The 23020-nt window shown below is 42.9% G+C and overlaps 1 protein-coding gene across 1 annotated transcript in view; it reads left to right on the top strand.

Annotated features, from left to right (window-relative positions):
- Window positions 1-22714, top strand: part of kcnn3 (potassium intermediate/small conductance calcium-activated channel, subfamily N, member 3) — a gene marked incomplete at both ends in the record, with an annotated part of 63684 nt that extends 40970 nt beyond the window's left edge. Inside the window, 5 exons of the mRNA XM_083910643.1 lie at window positions 308-449; window positions 7473-7583; window positions 18410-18537; window positions 20615-20684; window positions 22271-22714. Of these exons, the coding sequence (XP_083766769.1) occupies window positions 308-449; window positions 7473-7583; window positions 18410-18537; window positions 20615-20684; window positions 22271-22714 (895 nt within the window). The remainder of the gene's footprint in view (window positions 1-307; window positions 450-7472; window positions 7584-18409; window positions 18538-20614; window positions 20685-22270) is intronic.
- Window positions 22715-23020: the final 306 nt, after the last annotated feature.

The following is a 23020-nucleotide window of genomic DNA, read 5'->3' as shown; positions in this document are numbered from 1 at the left end:
TGACACAGACAAACTAAGGAAAGGGAAAAACACACACATTTTCATTTCTGCCAAATACTTTTGGTGAAAACTTTGTTTTTCCGATCTTTCACCAGGCTCAGTTACTACGGTAACCATTTTGGTGTGCAGGGCTAGAAATGATAAAAGGATGAGCTGCAGTTGCATGATTATGTTCCGTGTCAGGTAAAATGTGCAGGGCACGTGTTGGAGGCACGTGCTCTGCACATTTTGCAGAAATGAAAGGCAGGGTTTATATGTATAAAGTTGACTACCTGCAGCCTCTGAACCTTTGGTCTTTTGTTTTTAGGTATCATGATGCTCAGGACGTGACCAGTAACTTCCTGGGAGCCATGTGGCTCATCTCCATCACCTTCCTGTCCATCGGTTACGGAGACATGGTCCCTCACACCTACTGTGGCAGAGGAGTCTGTCTCCTCACAGGAATCATGGTAAGTAGATTTTCCTCCCCCTCTGTCCTCTCTGTCCATCTCGCCGTGTCACTCTCCCTCCCCTTTTGCAGCCGTCCTGGCGTCATTCAAAGGTCAGCAGATTAGCGAGCATGCCGCCATTTGCGTAATTTGGGCAATCCTCTCTGAATTAACCTGCATCTGTGTGTCTGTGTTTTGTGTGCATGTGTGTGTGTGTGTGTGTGTGTGTGTGTGTGTGTGTGTCTGCCCTTATTGCATAATGAAGGTCCCTCCTTTCAGTGTGCCATGTCCTCCCACTCTCAATTTATCTCTCTCTGTCTGTCAGTCACTTTCCTTCTGGACCGCTCTCTCATCTCTCTCTTTTTCTATACATCCATCCATCTCTTTCTTCCTCTGCGTCCGTGTCTTCTTCCCTGAGGCCATGTGTTTATTTCTATCTCCCCTCCATCTGTTAGTATCAGTGTTTAAGCTACCAACTGCTACTCTGTTTGCTTCACTTCGCAGGTGTTCCTCCGTCCTCCAAATTCTTTTTTTTGCGTTCAGTTTTTATTATTTTCTTCTTTAGTGAAGTGTCTTCTCCTTCATTTCTTGCCTCTTTTTGGGGGCCAAAAAAAAAATCTACTGATGTGAATGCAGACACCCCTCATTGTGTTCCATGCTGCCACTTACACACACTATTTGGAATTATTTAAAGGTAAATCTAAAGCAACTGGCCATAAAATCACAGAGACTCAGGAATAATGTGCATATAACAAACTGAACTCACCAACAACAACAGTACAGACAAAATATTTGCATACATTTTTTTTTTTTTGCAGACTGCAAATCATGTTTATGTTTTGAAATCATGTTTTGGCATGTGGCGCCACCTACCGCTGTCTACCAATCATTGCAGTCAGTAGAATCTCAGCTGCAGAGCAACCACGGGTTGCCAGTTATGTGAGAAAACGAAACCTAAAATACCTCGGTATTTTGAATTTGAATGTAGTAACCGTTTTTGGCCACAGTCTTATATATGGCACATTTAAGGGAGTTAGTCTCTTTTTAAATGCAAGGGAAATATCAAATAAGGTGTGCTAATAAGTACGGCAGCTGATGAAAGACAAAATAGAATGTTACCTGGGAACGCTTTGGTCACAGGACACAGTGTTCCACATGTTTTATGTTGCAGGGGGAGAGAGAACAGTGAGTAATAGAAGACGAGTGTAAAGCTAGAAAGTGAAAATCACTGCAGAGTGGGTGCTCACCTGAAATTACTAAATTACATAACAATTCATTATTTCTTCAATTGCAGACTTGTGCATTGCATTAAGCACACCAAGTCATGTTTGTCAAATGAGAGTAAGTAGTCTATTATTATTATTTCTTATCTTTTTTTTATGTTGCCTTTTTAAAAGCTAAGGCAGCCATTGGTCAATCTTTGAGTAATTCTACTTTGATTGAAGTCAAGGAAATGTTTTTTGCTTGTTTTTCATACAAAAGAGAAATGGCACTCACATAGATGAAATCATCTTTAAACAGTACTCAGATCAGTCCACTAACATGCTATAATTATGATATATAAATTCAACAAGCAAAGCTTCCAAACGGTTTGACTCGTATCATGAAATTGTTAATTCTTGACCATGTAATTGCTGAGCAGCGTTTTTTATTGTCAGTATTATTATCACTGCTGCAGACATCCATGCTCCATTTACACACTTACATGTCTAGTACACCCTTGAGTGTTCAGCAAAGGTGTCCCTGAAATAAAGTGGCAACCGTCTTGACATCATTAAAAACCAATTAGAGGTCCAGTGTGCAACATTTAAGAGGGTTTTTTTTTGGCAGGAGTTGAATTTAATATCCATAAGTATGTGTGTATAAGTGTATAATTGCTCTAAAAATGAAAAAAAAAAAGCATGCCATTTTCGTAGCATTAGAATTAAGCCGTGTTTCCACTCAGTGGTTTGGTTCAGTACGGAATGGTACGTATTTTTTGCCGTTTCCATTAGGAATAAGACCAAAATAACAGGCTCCAACCATTCCATTTTTGCACAGGTACAACGTCACAATCTACCAAGTAAAGGTACCGATCTTAGTCGAAACACAAGCCTGACCCAGGGCTTTACTGTTCCAAACTGTACCTTACTGTACTATACCAAACTGTGCCATGATGGAAACACGGCGTTAGCTATGTGCTTTAGGCAAGGGCCGTGCTTTAAAGACGCTGCCATCTTAAACCTCTATGTTTCTACATTATGCCAGAACAGACAAAAAGCCAGAACATGTGTTTCAGGGTGAGCAGAGAAGTTTTTTGTTTGTTGCAATCTGCAGTTTCACCATTAGATGTCATTAATTCTGACAAACTGGAACCTTTAATAGTTGCTGTTTAAGGTTCAAGAAAAATCACGAGAGTTAATTAAGGCCCAGGTATACTTCCTGATGTGAAATGCGTCATGAACCTGCAACGCGATTTTGGAATTGCAAAGAGCGCGTGGACAGCGCGTGTGCGAACTGAATTTCAATAGGTGGAGTATTACGGAGCCCCCGAAGTGACATGAGGGAAATCTCGAGTTTCAAAGCCGAGATCTCGAGTTTACCAAAAGAATGAAAAAAAAAAATTGCATTTTTTTTGCATTTTTTTGGAAAAAAATATATTTTTCATAATTTTTGGAAACTTGAAATCTCGAGTTTCAAAGTCGAAATCTCGAGTTTCCAAAAAATGTTTAAAAAAAAAAAAATGTTTAAAAAAAAAACTGCTGTCCACAGTGCTGAACCAAAGAAGCCCTGAACATGGTGCAATTGAAAATGTTTAACCAGTTGGCAGTCACAAGAAACTCGAGATCTCGACTTTGAAACTTTTAGGTCTCGAGTTTCCAAAAAATTATGAAAAAAAAAAAATGTCAACTTTTTTTGGAAACTTGAGATCTCGAGTTTCCAAAACATGATGAAAACATTTTTTATTTAAAAAAAAATAAAAAAATTTTGTTCATATTTTTTTGGGAAACTTGAGATTTAAAAAAAAATTCGTCATATTTTTTTTTTTTTCCTCATGTAACTTTGGGGGCTCCGTAGAGTATAAGCCCCACTCACCAAGTAGAAAAAACATTTTCCTTAATTTCCTTAATTAGCCTTAACCTGGCAACCCAGGAACCAGCTGACTCCCCTGCCCAAGGGACCTTTCAGCTGTGAGCCGCTCAAACCAGACGTATCAGGGAAGCTGTAGCGTTGTTCTCTTCTTCTTTAGTAGGAATACGTCCTGTTACATGCGTCCAGACTTGTACTGCCACCTGATGATGACGTGAGATACTACAGTTCCCTGACATGAGAGTATACCAGGGTCTGCGATATGCGACGCACACCTAGGCGCATGAGGCATGTGCTCAGCAGTATAACCATGGCCTTTAGAGATCCATTAACATGACCCTCAAATTCAGAATGTAATTTTTCTGTTAATTTAGCTCCGATGGTTGTGTCTATTGTGCATTTAAAAAATGATATCTCTCCCTGTAGTTACCTAAACCCTAAACTAAACTAAAAAAACCTCTGTGTATTCCTATATAATCACTATGTCTGCATTTGTCAGCGCACTTTTTTCCCTAACCGAACAAACACACACTTTAACAAAGACGTACACAAATGTCCAGTCGCTAAGTGAATCATCCAATCGGTGCTTTAGTGTTTAGTGTGTGAGAGTGAGAACACTTACTGTAATGTTAACACACTCACACACACATAAAGGAACAAAACAGGGGGTGGATACGCGGGTTGTCCCGAGCCCGCTGCTACAGACTGCATCCTCCACACAACACTGACACAGAACTTGACACACACTCTTAGTATGACTCCCACACACACTCTCCTCCCCTGTCACACACACACACACACACACACACACACACACACACACACACTCGTCAGAGTGTTCACGAGTGGTTTATTTTCGTTGATAATCGGAGATAAAGGGAGTGAGGATGCAGGTGAAAAGGGGGAGCAGGCGCAGCAGCATGTTTCCTGGAAGTGAAGTTAATAGAAGATTTCTTTAAAAGTGGGGAGCAGGGGTGACGAGTGACGGGTCGGGGGGCAGGAAACAGGATGTAGTTTTTTTTTTTTTTTTTTTTTTTTTCTAGGTTGAAAATTATTGTAATGAGTCTCTATAGGAGAAATTCTCGCCCTTGTTACTATGACAACACATGAAGGCCAATATTGTTGGAATATACGACTGCCCCGAGGCTACTTGGGGGTGTGCAAGGTGTAAGTGTGCATAGATGTGTGTGTGTGTGCGCTTTCATGTGTGTGTGTGTGTGTGTGTGCGTAGGCGGATGGTGGTGGAGTAGACTACAGCAAAACGTTTGTACTTACATAAAGCAAAAGATGACTGATTTCCAAATTAGGGCACATATCAGATGATGCACAGTGCGCTTCACGAACTATTTGTTTGCACGATTGATGTATGTGTTTTTCATGATATATCCAACCATGCATTGTTAGCAGTGTTGATTCTTAAGTTTTACTTAATAAGCAATATGTGGTTTATAGAACAAAATAAGGTAATTGTACAAACACACTTACAAACAAACGTGTGTTAATAATAATATGAAAAAAAATATTTTCAGTATGAGAGAGTATAATTGTTGACAAATGCTATACATTAATAAGCAGACCCAAAGTTAGCACTTATAGTGCATTATGTAAAAAATCTAAATCAACTGGTCATAAAATCCTCCTAATATGTCACAGAGACTCAGGAATAATGTTCATATAACAAACTGAACTCACCAACAACAACAGTACAGACAAAATATTTGCATTAAAAAAAAATATTTTGCAGACTGCAAATCATGTTTATGTTTTGGAATCAGGTTTTGGCATGTGGCGCCACCTACCGCCGTCTACCAATCATTGCAGTCAGTAGAGTCTGAGCTGCCGAGAAACCACGGATTGCCAGTTACGTCAGAAAACGAAACCTAAAAGAAACTCGGTATTTTGAATTTGAATGTAGTAACCGTTTTTGGCCACATTCTTACCTATGGTACCTTTAAGTCATGATAAGGGGAACAAAATGAAATATTTTTGGTACATTTGAATGGATTCCATCTACCAAAAATACATCAAAATAAGCATTCCAAATATTATCATGTCTGTGTATTGTTATGCTGATCGTATATACTTACGAGCGTATACGCTATACATGCTAAACGTGGCATAAAGACAAAGTGTCACCATACAAATGAGCGTTTATTATTATGTCTTCAGCTTCCTGACACTCAGTCGTCAGAGGGGAGAGAGAAGGATGAGAAAGAACCATTTTAAACTTGAGTTTTTCTTTTTTTTTTCACCCCCCCTCATGAAGATGAGTAATAGATAGTAATTGTTACCTGGAGAGTGTGAATTACACAGAGGCAGAGATCGGTGATTCCCCCATTTCTCTGACAGCTCAGTAGACGGCTGTGCTGTAGTGGAGGGAGCGAGGGGGAAACACCCAGGCATATGAAACAAATCACAACAGCGCAGCCATCATCAGCCGTGTCACTCTGTGGAGATTGCACAGGGAAGCCTGCTGGAATCGAATGGATGCAGGCGTGCACACAAACAAACGCTCGCTCTCTCTTACACACACACACACGCCGGCGCATGCACAAAGCCTGCCTCGACAAACCAATCAGCACCCCCGCTGTTTTTGACCGAGAAGGACAATTTCCAACACGCTCGCAGACACGTGCGCACAAACACAACTGGGAACAGTTCGACGCGCCGAGAGGGATCTTTTTCGCCCAGAGCACAGACGCGTACGAACGTACTCTGAGGCTTTCCCCCCCCCGTCAGTTTTCGTCATATTTTATTCATCGTAGTTGTTGAATAAACACAAATAGAGTAGATGAGTGTATAGACGTGTATAGACTAATGCCCGTTTGTGCGTTACATTTTTTACTGAACCCAGCCAAAGTTATTTCTGGCAAACCTGTCTTTTATCTCTTAGCAGTGTGCGCGATGAAGACCCGACTATTCGTCCCTCCCTTCATGCTTCGAAAAAAGCTCTCCCTCTATCTCACTACCATTCTCTCCTTTATTCTCACTCGCACTCTCTCTCTCTCTCGCTCTCTCTCTCTCTCTCCCACTGTGAGTTGCACAAACTCACAAACAGCACTCGTACGTTTTCATTAAACGCCCTTAATCTTAATTCATTACTTATCAGATATGTGACCTCATTAACACGGCCTTCTTCTTCGCTCTCTCGCTTTCTCGTCCTACTCCCTGCACACACACACGCACACACACACACACGCACACACCCTCTCCTCCTGCATTCATCCCTCCCTTCACGTTTCCTGCCTTCCCCATTTGTATTTACTCCGAGCTCTTTGCTCTCTTTATCTTTTCCTTCCCTTCTCCCTTTTTTTCCTGCACCCATCAGGAGAACCAGTTAGCACTCAACAGCCCATTGAAAAATAGCGTCTAATCTGAAAGTTAATTAAGTCTGTCTCCCCCCACCATGCTCCTTCCTTCTCTTCTCCTCTCAAGCATGTCTTCCTGGATGAGAGACTGCTGTCACTCTCTCCCAAATGACTTTGCCATATGTTTCATGTGGGTCAAGCTGGAAAAACATACAAAGCAGCCCTAACGCTTTAGACCGACTTCCTGCAAACCTTGAACCACGGTCGACGGCGCAAGATTGACACCACGTACTTCAGATTGACAGCATCTAATTAAATGAAATTAGGTTGTGTCAATCTCGGGTGTTTTTTTTTCTCCCATCTATAAAAGGGGCATATCTTTCAGCTGTAGTGGTGATATAGAGAGGATCTCACACCAGATGGATTGCAAGTGAAAATAGACTTGGCTTGCATTTCAACATGAGGAAATGTGGATCTGGAACAGAGCTATCCCTCCTAATCCTCTCCTCTCTCCTCTCTCCTTTTCACTTCTCCCTTCTTTCTTTCTATTTGTCCTTGGTCCGTTCAATCATCTGGGCTAATTCCCCAGCCAAAAGCCGCCGATTTGCCGATTCCTCCTCTGTACAGACTGACTCAGTGCTCTGTTTTCTGCTCCTCCCTCTCTCAGGGCGCAGGCTGCACGGCTCTGGTGGTTGCCGTGGTAGCCAGGAAGCTGGAGCTGACCAAGGCTGAGAAACACGTACACAACTTCATGATGGACACGCAACTCACCAAGAGGGTGCGTAGGCCTGTGTGGTATGAATGAACATGTCGTTATGTTTCACGAACGAGGCAAAACTGCTGAATGGTGAGCGAAATAAATGGCGTGTTCTCTGTATGCAACGTAATTGAGCTCCCGACAGGAGTATAATTTGTAAAACTGACGTTTTTTTTATCTGTAAATGCCCTTTGGTGGGATTTGGCTGTGTTGATTTGGGAATGTCTCTGCTGTTCGACAAGGTATTTGAAAAGTCATCTAAATGGCTTGTCCTTACACACACACACACACACTCTTGTACTTGCTGCATACTGAGGACCGGGTCAAAGTGCTGACAAATTGAGGACCAGCATTTCCACTTCATGAATGACATCTATAAAGAACCACTGGGTGCAGAACCATAAAGTGTCAGTAACGCGCGTTACTTGCGTCATCCGGGCCTAGCGGTGCAATCTATCGCACAAATTACGTCTGATTCTCAAGTTGAAATTTTTCAACTTTTGCGAAAAAAAACAACAAAAAAACAACGACACGGCAGCCAATCGGCGTCCAGACTCCGCTGCACCATCTGCTGCCTAGACAGGTTGTGGTGAAAGGACAAAGCGAGGTGAGGTCGAGACGGAAGAAAGAGACAATTTTTACTGCGTTCACGTCGGACGCACGCGGCAAATTTGTCGGACAACAAGTCGACGTACAAAGTCAATGCACGGGCACGTTACTCGAGTCATCCGGGCCGATCTATCGCGCAAATCATGTCTGATGCTCATGTTGAAATTTTTCAACCTTTGCTAAAAGAAAATCGCAACGACACGGCGGCCAATCGGCGTCCAGACTCCGCTGCAGCATCTGCCAAGACAGGTTGGGGTGAAAAAAACAAAGCGAGGTGAGGTCGAGACGGAAGAAAGGGACATTTTTTTAACTGTGTTCACTCCAGACGCGCCGCATATTTGTCGCGCAATAAGTAAAAAATGTCTGCAGGTGGAGCCCCAGAGAAAAAAGTGTGTGAAACACCAGGGCTTGAAAAACGGGTTTTTGTACCAAATTGATGACCTCTATAGACTTATAGCATGTTTACAACCTAAGGAAGTGATTTCAATGAAAACAAAGTGAGGACCGGCCAAAATGTCCTCACTTTGTAAAAATGTCCTCACTTTGTTGGTTAAAAACCCTCACTGGTCCTCAGTATGCCACAAGTACAAGAACACACACACACACACACAACCTCCCCAACCACAACAGCCCACTATCACTGTGTATCTTTATGAGCCAGTGCCGTGTTCTTTGAGTGAGTAAAGGCAATAAAAGGTCATTCCTTTCTCGTTCTTTCTGTTCAGCGCCCTCATTTACCATCCTCCTCTCTTTCCGTCCATCTCTTATCTCCCCCTCCCTCCATTTCATCCCTCGTCTGACATTTTACAGTAAACACTTCTCTCGGTCACTTTCTTTTCATCCGTCAGCTTCTCTCCTTCCTTCTTTTGCTTTCTGTTTTCCTTGCCCACCTCCCTCCCTCCCTCCCTCCCTCCCTCCCTCCTCACCTCCTCCTTTTCCCCTCTAGTCCTTTTCAATTTTTCATATAGTTGAAAGAGCCAAGTTTTAAAAATAGCTCCCATATCAAATATGTAGGGTACATTATGGCAGTGGGGTATATCTGTGTAACTAAACAGGGCAGAATGATCAATAATTTCAGTCGGTATGAAATATCGATAGAGGAGCCTTAATTAATCTGTCTCTAACAGTTAAGCCGTCACCACGTCTTCCTGTATTTAACACCTTTGTCTGTGCATGTGTGTGTGTGTGTGTGTGTGTGTGTGTGTGTGTGTGTGTGTGTGTGTGTGTGTGTGTGTGTGTGTGTGTGTGTGTGTGTGTGTGTGTGTGTGTGAAAGAGAGAGCTTTACAGAAGTTGTTAATGAAGATTTTTACCCTCACTTTAAAAGGATTTCTCACTTCATTTGACAACAGTTGTTGGTACAAAAAATGTATTGTTTTTCCAGCGTAAGAAGAAGTAACAATAAGGGATTTGTCAAACTTAACTTTTTTTGTCTTTGCTTTTTTTTTTAGCTCAATATCAATCTGTCAGTAGATTAAAATATCTCAGTACCTCCTGTACTGGATTGTTGTGAAACTCTGTACTAATATTTGTTGTCAGCTCAGCAGGAATCCTTATGACTTCTAATTTGTTGCCATGGGCTTTTAGGTAGAGGTCGACCAATATGTTTTTACTGTGACTGATGCAGGTCTCTTGATGACCAGTATAAAGACAAAAATAGCTTGAGTTGAACAACAGTTGTGGTCTGTATTGCCGAGCACTGCCATAGAGATCTATTTTGGGGTTTTTTTTTATCGAAGGTAACGGACTGTTTTATTCTTTGCCATTTAATGACATCATCTGTTTTGCAGAGCTGCCGCACTGTTTCTCAAAGTGTTTTGACTTTGAAAATCACCTTAAATCATAAACTTTAAAACGCTACTCGATAAAAAGGCCAGATCTCTTCAGTGTGAAGCCACTGAATTGTTGGTGCCACAAATATTTCACAATAAACGCCTCGTTCAAAAGAAATGCCGCCTTTGCAATAGGTACGGGACGTGTTGTGTTTGTGGAAGGCACTGATTAGTGGTCACATCAATGTCAAGCTGTTTAAAAACAGCTTCTTGTTGGGTGGTGAAAAAAAAAAAGAGGTGGAAAACAAAACCGCTTTGGGAAAAAAAGTCAGAGAGGATCAGTCACTTAATCAGAAAGTGAGCTGAAGCTCATGATCCCATGCCGCTACTCAACTTTGTCACATGAAAAATAATATAATTGTAATAAATTAGCAGCATTTATGAATTTTCGGAGTTTAAAGGTGCATTATGTGATAAATCTAAAGCAACTGGCCATAAAATCCTCCTAATATGTCACAGAGACTCATGGTTATGTTTTGAAATCATGTTTTGGCATGTGGCGCCACCTACCGCCGTCTACCAATCATTGCAGTCAGTAGAGTCTGAGCTGCAGAGCAACCACGGGTTGCCAGTTACGTCAGAAAACCAAACCTAAAAGACCTCGGTATTTCGAATTTGAATGTAGTAACTGTTTTTGGCCACATTCTTACATATGGCACCTTTAAATGTATATAAATAAGAACTTATCAGACAGTTATTTAAAAAAAAAATGGCAACAGATTAATTGGGCTACCTCTAGCTGAACGTCTGTCTAGTAAGTATATGTTGTTTCGTATCAACAACAGCATTAGCTGCATTAATGCCTATATGTTAGAGTTTTATTCTGCCATAACAAGCTGAGATAAAATTTCATTCAATGATTTTATTATATGAGGATGAAGCGGTAGATGATGGATGGATGGATGGATAGAGATTTGATTATATGTTTTTAATTGAATGCAATAGCCAAAAGTGTTAAATCAGTGTCTTATCAAAGACACTCATCATCCAATAAGGGAGGTGCCATTGAGTAGTTTCATTCAGCACAATACGCCGCGCTGTGTGTTGACATTTCCTTCAAAGGGATCTGAGTTTAATGCAGTGGTAATTGTCTCCTGCCCTCTATTACTGAGAGCCCAATGATTGAAGCTGTTGTATGCACTTTGATTTACATGGCTGGGGCCGTTCTCCTCCATAACGCCGTAACAAGAGCGTACAATCACTCAAGGTTTTATAATGAATAATGCAATGGTAGACTCAGTCTCATGTACACACACACACACACACACACACACACACACTGGCTTTCTCCATCAATGAAATGAGTTTTCTTCCCTTTGAAGAATTAACAAGAATGTCAATTAAATGCCAATCAGTGAAGCTGTTAGCTCAGCAGACTGTGTTTCTGCTAATGTCCTTGTGCTTGTCAACGCTGTCGGAGAACAGGGCAGCACCGATAAATCTGCACGCACGCGCCAACTCCGCGCGCAGTTGATATTTAGAATGAAATCTGCGTGGCAGTCTTTAAAATGTCTGACACATGTTTCAGACGCAGAGTGGCACAGTGGCTTAAATCGCCTTATCGGGGAGGACGCTGTGCTTTAAAGACACGGTTTAAAGTTCAGTGCGCAGGGATAATTCTCCGTGCAGCGTTCACTGAAGTGAAGTGTTCCTCTCTCTCTCTGTCTCTCTTTGATGGGATTAACACGGTTGTTAATTAAATAAGAGTTAATATCCTGAACTATGCGTGTGAGGTTTAGTTGCTCGTGTTTGATGCCGGGGCTTTTTTTCTTTTTTGTGTGTGTCCTTGCACACGGAGCTGAAGGTGTGTTTCAAAGTGCCGGCACGGCGCATGCGGTTTACGTTGGCTGAAGTACTGGTTAATTTAGAGCGCTGCTGGAAATCCATCTGGTCAGAATATTGCCCCCAGACATTCACAGAGACGCTGAAAAAAGCAGGACACACTTAAGCCCAATTTATACTCCTGCGTAAAGTGCTCTGCGTAGGCTACGCAGAGTCCTCTGCGTCTACGCAGAACCTGTCGAAGAGCCTCTGCGTCGTCTCCGGGTGCACGGAATATTTTTTAAGTGTCCGTCACTCCGTCAAGGGACAACGGAGACGGCAAGGGCTGCGATTGGTCCTCAGGACAGGCCGAGCGAAGCTGCTCTGTGCCGGCTCACAGTGAGCACCGAGCGACCACAGAGGGGGCGGAGCTGAACACCGCCGACTTCGTCGCTGCCGAACTATAAATACGTCATATCTATACACACACACAGCACATGTTTAGACTCTAAATGGCCAATTTCTCGCCTCAAATTATCTTAAAACTGCGTTCCGGGACACAGAAAAGTGACAAACGGCCGCTGTTTCAACAACAACAGTCTTTCTCCCTCGTACGCCATTGCTCACTGTAGCCAAAAGCACAACAACCTTGCGTAGCGACCCCTACTGATCGGGTGGGAAATTGCAGCGCCTATCGGTCACCACGACGCAGAAGTATAAAGGCTCGAGTCGTCTCCGTGGTGACGCAGACGGATAACGCATTACGCAGTCGGTGAAGTATAATGTGGCCTTTACTGTCAGTGCTAAGTTCGTGGGGCGGAGTGGTGTCTCCTTCCATTTGATAGCGCCGTACAATGTCAATACAACGCCACTCATTGAAGCAATAAGCCTATTGAACTGGAGTTGAATGGAGTCGGTTTCTGTGGACAGTGCTTTTATGTCAAGCGTTTTTTTAAATTGAACATGTCAGCTCTGTGTATGTACATTTGTGTTTCCGGATGTGCACTCGCTGTCCACATCGAACCGCTGGTTAATCGTGATGCATTATCAGATGTTGCCGTGGCATAATCAGAGTTTCACCCCCCCCGTGAATATTCAGAGTGCACTCTGTTCTCTGGCCAAGGAGGAGATGCAGTGCACCACCGGCCAAACGGGAGCAGTCTAATACCCCCCCCCCCCCCCCCCCCGAAGATTTTCTTCTTTGCTAGCTTTCACTCCGCACGGTAAAAATAACTTCTCATCTGAAAGCCTTTCAATTCACACACTCACGCCAGATGGATCCTTATTAGTGCAGATGCAATTATTTTAACTCCGTGAAAAGCGCTGCGAACGCGTCACGAGTTAGATTCTTTAGTGAACCCCCTCAGCGTTTTTGCTTTAGATGTGAGGAAAAATATGTGACTGTGTCTGTGTCTGTCCTTCTTTGTGTGTGTAGGTGCACACATGTGAGTGTGTGAGACTCGTTCCTTGCCTGTTAGGAGATGGTCAGAGCAGCAAACGCTGTGTGAATGTGTGGCCGCATGAATGGGGTGAGAGGTTGTTGCCGGGGTAATTGGCCTGTTTGTTTATGTTTCTTCCTCTTCTTGGTGGCACAATTGTGTCCCCAGCACCATAATTACTAATTACATACACAGGTCATTAAAGTCCCACTGTGTTGAAAGGGTCAGTGAGAGTGACTGTGAGAGAAAACATTTCCACCCCTGCAGCAGAAATAATGGGGAAAGAATACTCTCTTTCTGCTTTTTAAAAAAAATGAATTAAGTTCATTATTTTTAATATTAAAGCGGACCTAGAACCGGAAGTTCCAATTAACGCTGTTTTTCAGTGTGTATCTGCGTCATTACCTTGTTTACGAAGCCCTGAAGTTTCGAAACAAACAGTTCAGCCATTGATGAGAACGCTGTTTTTTATTGTAATCTCGAGCTCAGCGAGATCTCTGAAAAAACCCGGTCTGGTTACGTAAACAGCATTTCTCCTCAACAGCAGATCCTCCTGCTCCGGGCACTAGTCCGGGCACATCCGGCTGCGTACATTGAACCGCAGAAGAAGAATAACGTCCGATGTGGAGGTTTTTTCACGAGCGACAGTGTATTCTGACACAATGTTTTGATAATGAGTAGCAGTGCATCCACCGTTCCAGAGGGGGGAGCTGCGCTTCTGAGAGCTGGTGTGCTGATTATGTCACTTCCGGGTATTGGCCAATCACAAGACAGTTGGGAAGGCTCTATGGGGGCTGGGTCTTCTGGGTGTGAGATTTATGTCTGAAATATCGCGGCTGGGGGCCAGCGTCAGTAAGGAGAGATTTATATCGGCTCAATTACAGCAACTAGGAGGTTTTTGACCATAAAAACAAGTTGATGTATGTAAGTAGACCTCCATAACTAACATATATGTGCAACAGGACCACTCTATGTGAGCTTTAATAATTAATTCATGATGCCAACATGCACATTCGAGTAAAAGTAGCGAAGCGAGGCAGCCACAAGTAGGTTGGAGCACGACTGAGAACACAAAGAAGTGCCCAGAAAACACTTTCAATGCTGCTCAAAAATACAGTAAATGGTCTCTATTTACAGTATACAGCACTGATGACCACTCAAAGCTGCTTTACACTACAGTTTTTTGCCATTCACCCAGTCATGCAGCAGTTTGATGGGACAAACACTTCTTACCCCCCATCAGCCCCTGCACCGCCAGTGTATACACAAAAACGCTCCCTCAATCAGGTCTGATATTGAGATTGAGTCTATGTTTTTCCTCTTAATGCACCTGTATCATGTAGTGGACAGCACTGATAGTATTGCTTGACGGAGCCCAGTTTGCTCACGTTTGCATCATCTGTGTTCACAGGAGCAGAATTATTTCAAAAAGCTTTAAAGGTGCCATATGTAAGAATGTGGCCAAAAACAGTTACTACATTCAAATTCAAAATACCGAGGTCTTTTAGGTTTGGTTTTCTGACGTAAGTGGCAACCCGTGGTTGCTCGGCAGCTGAGACTCTACTGACTGCAATGATTGGTAGACGGCGGTAGGTGGCGCCACATGCCAAAACATGATTTCAAAACATAAACATGATTTGCAGTCTGCAAAATATTTCTTTTAATGCAAATATTTTGTCTGTACTGTTGTTGTTGGTGAGTTCAGTTTGTTACATGAACATTATTCCTGAGTCTCTGTGACATATTAGGAGGATTTTATGGCCAGTTGCTTTAGATTTATTACATAATGCACCTTTAATTACCATACTGTTTCAGTGCCCATTATTACCCTCCCAGGCTTGTAATGCCTTCTTTACAATATTTGTACAGATTGATTTATGTTCCACAGTATGTCATTAACTGCCCAACATGCTGAGGTGTGGAACCCCCCCATTTACCGTAAGGTTTGTCATGTAGGGACGCAGCCGGAACAAGTCTTTGACCCAAAGCAGCCATATGGTCCCAACATGGTCGCCAAACTACAGGCCATATGGCCCAGAAACGGCTGCTGCTGCCGTCACGTGGTTCCTCGTGGAGTATTCTTAGCAGCTCATGTTGAGTCTTTTATATCTCTTAATGGAGTTGCCATCTCTACCTCTGTTTTTAAGAGAAACCCCAGAGGGAAAGTGGGGGTGGGGGGGGGGGGGGAGACATAAAGTGTATTGTAGGGAATTGGCTTTACACAACACAAACAATCCGGTATTATGTGTCCCTGTTGTTTGCACATGAAGCAGTTTCAGGGATTTTAATGAACGTTGAAGCTGTAGCATCACTTAATTAAATGTCCTGAAGCCGTGTAACAGGCTCCCTCTGCACCGCTGGACAGATGTTGCGTGAACATTTCCACAGTGAGGCAGCCCAACGGACACGAGATGCCATCATTCATCATATTTCACTTACCCCGCAGTGATTAATCAAATGATAAATAGGATTTGACATATCAATTTACCGATGGTGCCTGTAGAAACGAGGGGTATTAAATGTGCTCTTCGGTAACCTGGGCCGTGATTAAAACTCGCCGATCTGTGTTTTTGTTCCAACATAATCCAGACAAATTAACTCTTTGTTCACCGTCGCTGGTGATAGATATCTTTTACAACCGTGTGTGTATTTGTAAATGATTAAAAAAATGTATATTAAATCCATCAAGATATGAACACAGTGCTCTCTGCTGCTCCTTTAGGACCTTTTGCAGCCCTGTAATCCTGTTTGTACAAACACAGAGGGACATGGGATAAACCTCCTACTGCAGCTTTAGTTTTACATTTAAATCATATTTGTCATGGCCCTAAACATATTTCCTTTTTTTTAATTATTATTATTATTATTTCATTGCCTTTCTTTTCATAAGGTTTACATACTATATTTGAATAAACTCTCGGTAAACACGTTGAAGTAATAACTGTGATGCAATTGACTGGTAATATGGCAGGTTTGAAGTACGACTTAAGCTGCCGGCGGGGATCGTTATTATCTACATAACGTTGGCTCCGTTTGGTACGACTTCCTCTGTGTTATTGAAAAAAAAAAAAAAGCCTGCAAGACTCAGGACCTCGTACTCTCTTCATCTATGGCCTGTAGTGTGTGTACATACGTGTAGGCTTGTATGCATGTGAGCAGTTCTCGACTGTGGTGGATGGATGCTGATGAGCCAAGCTGCATGAGGTCTTTTGTGCTCCTCAGATGGGGGGGGTATAATTGTTCTTTGTTCGCCACTCGGCTCCTCTTTGAAGTCTTTCATTCAATTTATGTCCTCAGAATGTCTCTCGCTCCCTTTCTCGACGCTTTCCGAACCTCCGTGTTGTAATTACATAGCAACCTGCAGACACATGTAATACACAGCAGCAGATATGGATGCAAAGCAGTGTTTCGAGGATGCTGATGATGCTGCTCGTCCACGGAAATCCACCGGGAGCCTACTCTGACATTTTGAGTCTGTATTTTATTAAATTACAGCAATCTCACGTTCAGATGCTATCAACTAAAAGCCTTTTTCTGACCAGTAAAATGGAGAGAAATAACTATCCTGCTATTGACTCTGATGGCTATCAACACTTTCCGTATACGTGATATGTTATGACACAGTTCCATTTCTCTAGGAGGCTGAGAGTTTGCCTCCGACAGTGGCTTCAAGAGCAGCGTCTCATTCCACTGTTGTTTCTTTCGCTTGTTGTCATAATTAAATGGAGGATCATTGGTTTTAATGAACCACCGTCGAAATGTGCTGAATTACCTTCCACCATCCAAGATAATGTGGTCCATTTGAGTTAGTCTAAAACACAATGTGGCTTATAGACAGACACAAAGTGTGTGCGCGTGTGTGTGTGTGTGTGTGTGTGTGTGTGTGTGTGTGTGTGTGTGTGTGTGTGTGTGTGTGTGTGTGTGCCAATGAGACTCCTGTTGGTTCTCATTGCCAAATCTCCCTAAGGAGCGAGCTGTTTATGCACGCTTGAAAAGCATTGGCAAGGAAGTCGGTGTGTGTGTGTAGAGAGAGCGAATGAGGGCATCCTTTAAGAAGAGAAAGATGTTGTATTGTTTTCTTTTAGTTTGTTTCATTTTTGCAGGGTGACAACGGAGCATGGGGGGGGGGGGTAAAGTGAAAGAGAGCAGGGTTCTACAAACCTGTTGAGTGCTTCAGCTGCCGAGGGCTTACCTGTTGCCAGAGGTGGAAAAAGTACTAAAGTATTGTACTCAAGTAAAAGTACCAATACTTGTTGAAATATTACTCAAGTAGAAGTAAAAAGTAGTTAATTTGAAATGTACTTGAAGTAAAAGTTACTTTGTTACTTTGTGTGTGGTGTGAGGGTAGTAGAAATATGACAAGGGGTCAGAAATCTAGCGGAACTAGACCGGAAGTTCCTATTAACGCTGTTTTTTTGGTGTGTATCTGCGTCATTACCTTGTTTATGAAGCCCTGACGGTTCGAAACAAACAGTTCAGCCATTGCTGAGAACGTTGTGTTTTATTGTAATCTCGGGGCTCAACGAGATCACTGAAAATCCCGTAATAGTTACGTAAGCAGCGGTTCTCCTGAACAACCGATCGTCCTGCTCCGGGCGGTAGTCCGGGCACATCCGGTTACGTACATTGAACCCGCAGAAGAAGAATAACGTCCGTTGTGGAGGTGTTTCACGAGCGACAGTGTCTTCTGACTCTGGGTCTGACTCCGGTGTCAAAGTCATAAAAGGGACTGAGGCGGGGGAGTCGTGAAGAAGCTATTTTTAAACACTGTTAAAACAATGCTTTGATAATGAGGAGCAGTGCATCCACCGTTCCAGAGGGGGGCGCTGCGCTTCTGAGAGCGGATGTGCTGGATAGCACTGGCCAATCACAAGACTCTGTCTTCTGGGGGTGAAAGTTCACTCTGAAATCTCGCAGCAGAAAAACACCGTCAGAAAAGAGGATTTCTATCGGCTAGTTTACAGAAACTAGGAGGTTTTTCACCATAAAAACAAGTTAATGTATGTAAGTAGACCTCCATAACTAACATATATGTGCAACAGGACCACTCTATGTGAGCTTTAAATTGTACTTAAAAAATACAAAATACACAAAAAAAACTATTCAGTACAGTAACTTGAGTAAATGTATTTTGTTACTTTCCACCTCTGCCTGTTGCTAACAATATGTGTGTATCTATGTGTCCTTGTGTGTGTTGTCTGGGAGCAGATAAAGAACGCAGCGGCTAACGTGTTGAGGGAGACCTGGCTCATCTACAAACACACAAAGCTGATGAAGAAGATCGACCACTCCAGGGTCCGCAAACACCAGCGGAAGTTTCTCCAGGCGATACATCAGTGAGGCCACTTCTCACACACACACACACACACACACACACACACATACACAGCAGTGCTGCTGAACTGATGAAAGCTTTAAAAATCAGCTGTACTTTCTATCCACCCACAGGTTGAATCAATGCTGATAATCACATGAAGTGCATGAATCCCTAGTACACACACACACACACACAGACACACACACACACACACACACACAATGAATCATCAGCTGCTAAAGAGCAGCTTCACTACAGGCAAATACAGGTGTTGTGTTATGTGAGGCCTGGACTGCGTGTACGATTAGAGATAACATTTCAATCTGAATCAGAAAAATACAAATAAACAGAATTTAATTTTCCTCGCTTAACGGTGGCCACGCTCTCTGTTCTAAGAGCTTGAATTGACGAGCATTTTGTGTTATGAAATGAAAAGCTTTCCACGCAAACATAGAAGAACATCATCCTTTGCGGTATGCGAAGGCCACCGCAGTTATTACATGACGCACTTTGGAGAGGAAGCTTTCAGCAGATGAGTTCTTTGTTTAGCTTATTTCACACTAAAATTAGTGAAATTTAAAAAATACTGATGAATACGGTGTCCCAAGTAGTAAGAAGGTAATGTTTTCCAAAAACATTCATGGCCATCAGAAATGGCACGTTAGGCTACGCTAACGGCGAGAAAATGTATCTTATCTCTATATCTGTGCTCTGTAGCGTTGTGCTGGAAATGATGAGAAGAAATGAGGCAGATGTAGAAGAAATGAAAGAAATTTTCACAATTGGAGCTGAACACAATAAAAACTAGAGATGGGACGATATAACTTTTTCATGTAGGAATACGGATATCACAAACTCCTATTATCATATTAGTGTGATACAGTCATTTTTAGAACCATTTATGAACTTATGATGCGGTTAGCACCACGTTTGTCATTTCAAATACTTAATACTACACCTGTGGAACAAATTATAGCCCAAACATGACTCAGCTAAAATGATTTTGTTGATTTTTTATTTACATTTGTACTTAGTGCATAGTGAGTGATGTGATCATATCAGACTTTCCATTTTTATCTGCCAGAACCAGTATAGGACTGATACTGAAACTGCATTTCAGAGTCATTTGGGACAAAGTACAAAAAGCTGTTTAAAGCTGAGTTTAAACAGCTTTTTGACCAGTGAGAATAGTGCATTTATTACAATCTGCAGTTTTACCATTAGATGTCACTAATCCCTACACAATGGACCTTTGACCTCCATATCGAAACAAAAACATGTAATATAATACAGGAACACACAGGACATTTTCATTTCTCTCACAGTGTTGTTCAGTTATATTTGAACAGCCATAACTGACAGTGAGACGCTGAATTGTTGCTTTGCTAAAGTGTTTTCCTAAAGCCACTGTCAAGCTGCCTGTTATTTTATTTTATTTTATTTATTTTTTTGGCTTCCTCCTTCAGTCTGGAGTTGAAACCGTTAATAAGTGCCTTGAAAAGATTGTGTCAAGAGACTCTTTTAAGGTTAATCTTGAAGCACGACTGGCTGACGGGGGTGATTTCATGGGGATTTGAGTACATTTTCTGATACAAAGCTGGTGAGACAAGTTCATTTGGAGGTGGAGCGTTACAAAATCAGTGTGCAGTTCACTTAAATGGAAAAAGCCATTCATGAAAATACTCAAATGTGATCTCACTAAATGAAAATTAACTTTATTTTAGGTAACTGCTTCAATTTTTTATATTTTTTCTTTCATTCCCTTAATTGTTTCCTTAAGGTTCATGAATATTCACAACCTTGTTTGTTTTACTCTAGTGCTTAAGGTCACAGTCTACGGTAAATATGTGTATATTTTTTTACCAGCGTTACAAAATTGCCGTGTTTCAGAGCACATTTCAGAGTACATTCATATCCAGTGACGCCCTGCAGGTGTAGAAATGAGGCAGGATTTGGCAAGGTGACCGCTCCACTGTGTCGCTGTCTGGACCTGGAGGGATCAGCTCTCTGGACCGAGCCCAATCTATTTAGCAGGTTTCAACTTTGTATGTGTGTCTGTTTGTTTATTTAATGTGTGTGTGTGTCTCTGTTTGCAGATTACGTAGTGTAAAAATGGAGCAAAGGAAACTCAGCGATCAGGCCAACACACTAGTGGACCTTTCAAAGGTGAGACACACACAACACACACACACACCGTACACTCACACATCTTTTTTTTAACGTACAAGTCAAAACCCATACCAGCGTCCATACCAAAACAGTCCTGCGTTTCCATGTTGACCAGCCCGTTTATGTGGCATTGTGTCGCCTAGCAACCAGGAAAAAAAGTGTTGAAAGAGGGATGACTGAGTGAGCGAGTGAAGAGGAAATGAGAAGGAGGGAGGGGGGGGGGGGGGGGGGGGTGCTCATGTTTTTCTGTTACTGTGTGGGTGTGTGAGTGAGAATGTTGTGTTTGTGTGTTCATGTGTGTGTGTGTGTGTGTGTGTGTGTGTGTGTGTGTGTGTGTGTGTGTGTGTGTGTGTGTGTGTGTGTGTGTGTGTGTGTGTGTGTGAGAGAGAGAGAGAGAGAGAGAACAGGAGAATGATTCTTGTTTCCCTTGAAACGAGACTTGAAAAAAAGATGGATGGTGGGTGCTACTGTGTGTCTTTCCAAGGAGCAATAGCTTTAGCATCTCAATGACTCCATCTCAATTGGCCACTTGTGCGTTTACCATGGTTACGGAGGCCAGGATGTACGAGGCAGGAACACGGCCGCCTTTCTTTCATGCTCTCTTGTCTCTTATTCTCTCTTTCTTCACAACATTAGAACGCCCACGTAGAGACTTCCCTCCAGCCTCTTCATGATTCCAGCTCATACTCCCTGATGGACTTTTCTTTTTTTTTTATTATTCACTCCTCTCTAACCTTTTGCTTGCCCTTTTTTTTTTTTTGCTTCATTATGAATCTGTCTTATTTCATTGCATACGCAAGGATTTTTTTTTAATAAACTAGCTTTAAAGCGGAACTAGACCAGAAGTTCCTATTATCGCTGTTTTTTTTAGTGTGTATCTGCGTCATTACCTTGTTTATGAAGCCCTGACGGTTCGAAACAAACAGTTCAGCCATTGCTGAGAACGTTGTGTTTTATTGTAATCTCGGGGCTCAACGAGATCACTGAAAATCCCGTAATAGTTACGTAAGCAGCGGTTCTCCTGAACAATCGATCGTCCTGCTCCGGGCGGTAGTCCGGGCACATCCGGTTTGCGTACATTGAACCGCAGAAGAAGAATAACGTCCATTGTGGAGGTGTTTCACGAGCAACAGTGTCTTCTGACTCTGGGTCTGACTCTGGTTTAAAGTCATAAAAGGGACTGCGGCGGGGAGTCGTGAAGAAGCTATTTTTAAACACTGTTAAAACAATGTTTTGATAATGAGTAGCAGTGCATCCGCCGTTCCAGAGGGGGGCGCTGCGCTTCTGAGAACGGATGTGCTGGATAGTACTGGCCAATCACAAGACTCTGTCTTCTGGGGGTGAAAGTTCACTCTGAAATATCGCAGCAGAAAAACACCGTCAGAAAAGAGGATTTCTATCGGCTAGTTTACAGCATATATGAGGTTTTTGACCATAAAAACAAGTTAATATATGTAAGTAGACCTCCATAACTAACATATATGTGCAACAGGACCACTCTATGTGACCTTTAATAAAGAAATGATGCTCCTGTTAATGTATTTGTATCTGCCTCCCCTCCTTGAATACTCTGCCTCTCACAGATGCAGAGTGTCATGTATGAGCTCATGTCGGAGCTCAACGACCGCAGTGAGGACTTGGAGCGCCAGATGCTGTCCTTGGAGCATCGGGTGGAGCAGCTCACTGCTGGGTTCAACGCGCTCCCGGCTCACCTCTCTGCCACCCTCAGTGCCCAGCATGCTGCCCTGGTTCACTTGCTGCGAGAAAGGGATGCAAGGGATGGCAGAGGAGGAGGAGGAGGAGGAGGAGGATGTTGTGGAGCTGTGGTCCCCTTGTCTCCCGCAAATTCTTTATCCGCCGCCCCAGCTTCAGTGTCTCCAATCCAGGTCACGACTCTGGCAGCACCCCCAGCCCAAGTCCCTACTTTGGCCTTGGAGTCTCCGTCTCTGTCTCCTCCTCCTCCGCTGAGTCCAGAAGGCAGTCTGGAGACGAGTCCCAACCCCAACCCCTGCACCTCCAGCTGCTGAAGACAGCCGCGAGAGGACCAGGAGTGGACAAACCTGGGGGGACAAGAGAGGAGGAGGAGGAGAGGATGTGCTCGTCCTCTCACTTTCAGACTAAAGGAGAGGAAGGAGCAGAGATGTGAGGTGATTCCTCTGAAAGCCGCGCTCCACGAACGAGGGGGATGAAGACGGTAATAATGGGATGTAGATGATGGGCCAGTACGGATGACTTGACATGCTTGTGATTTTTTGGGGCACTTTCCTTGATGGTGGGACGGAGCGGAAGAAATTGAGATGAAATGATGACTCTAAAAAGGTGTGAGGGGGAGG

Source organism: Microchirus variegatus (genome assembly GCF_963457635.1).
Source record: "Microchirus variegatus genome assembly, chromosome: 1".
Classification (NCBI taxonomy): domain Eukaryota; kingdom Metazoa; phylum Chordata; class Actinopteri; order Pleuronectiformes; family Soleidae; genus Microchirus; species Microchirus variegatus.
The sequence above is the reverse complement of the archived record's forward strand: the minus strand, read 5'-3'. Positions and strand labels throughout refer to the sequence as shown.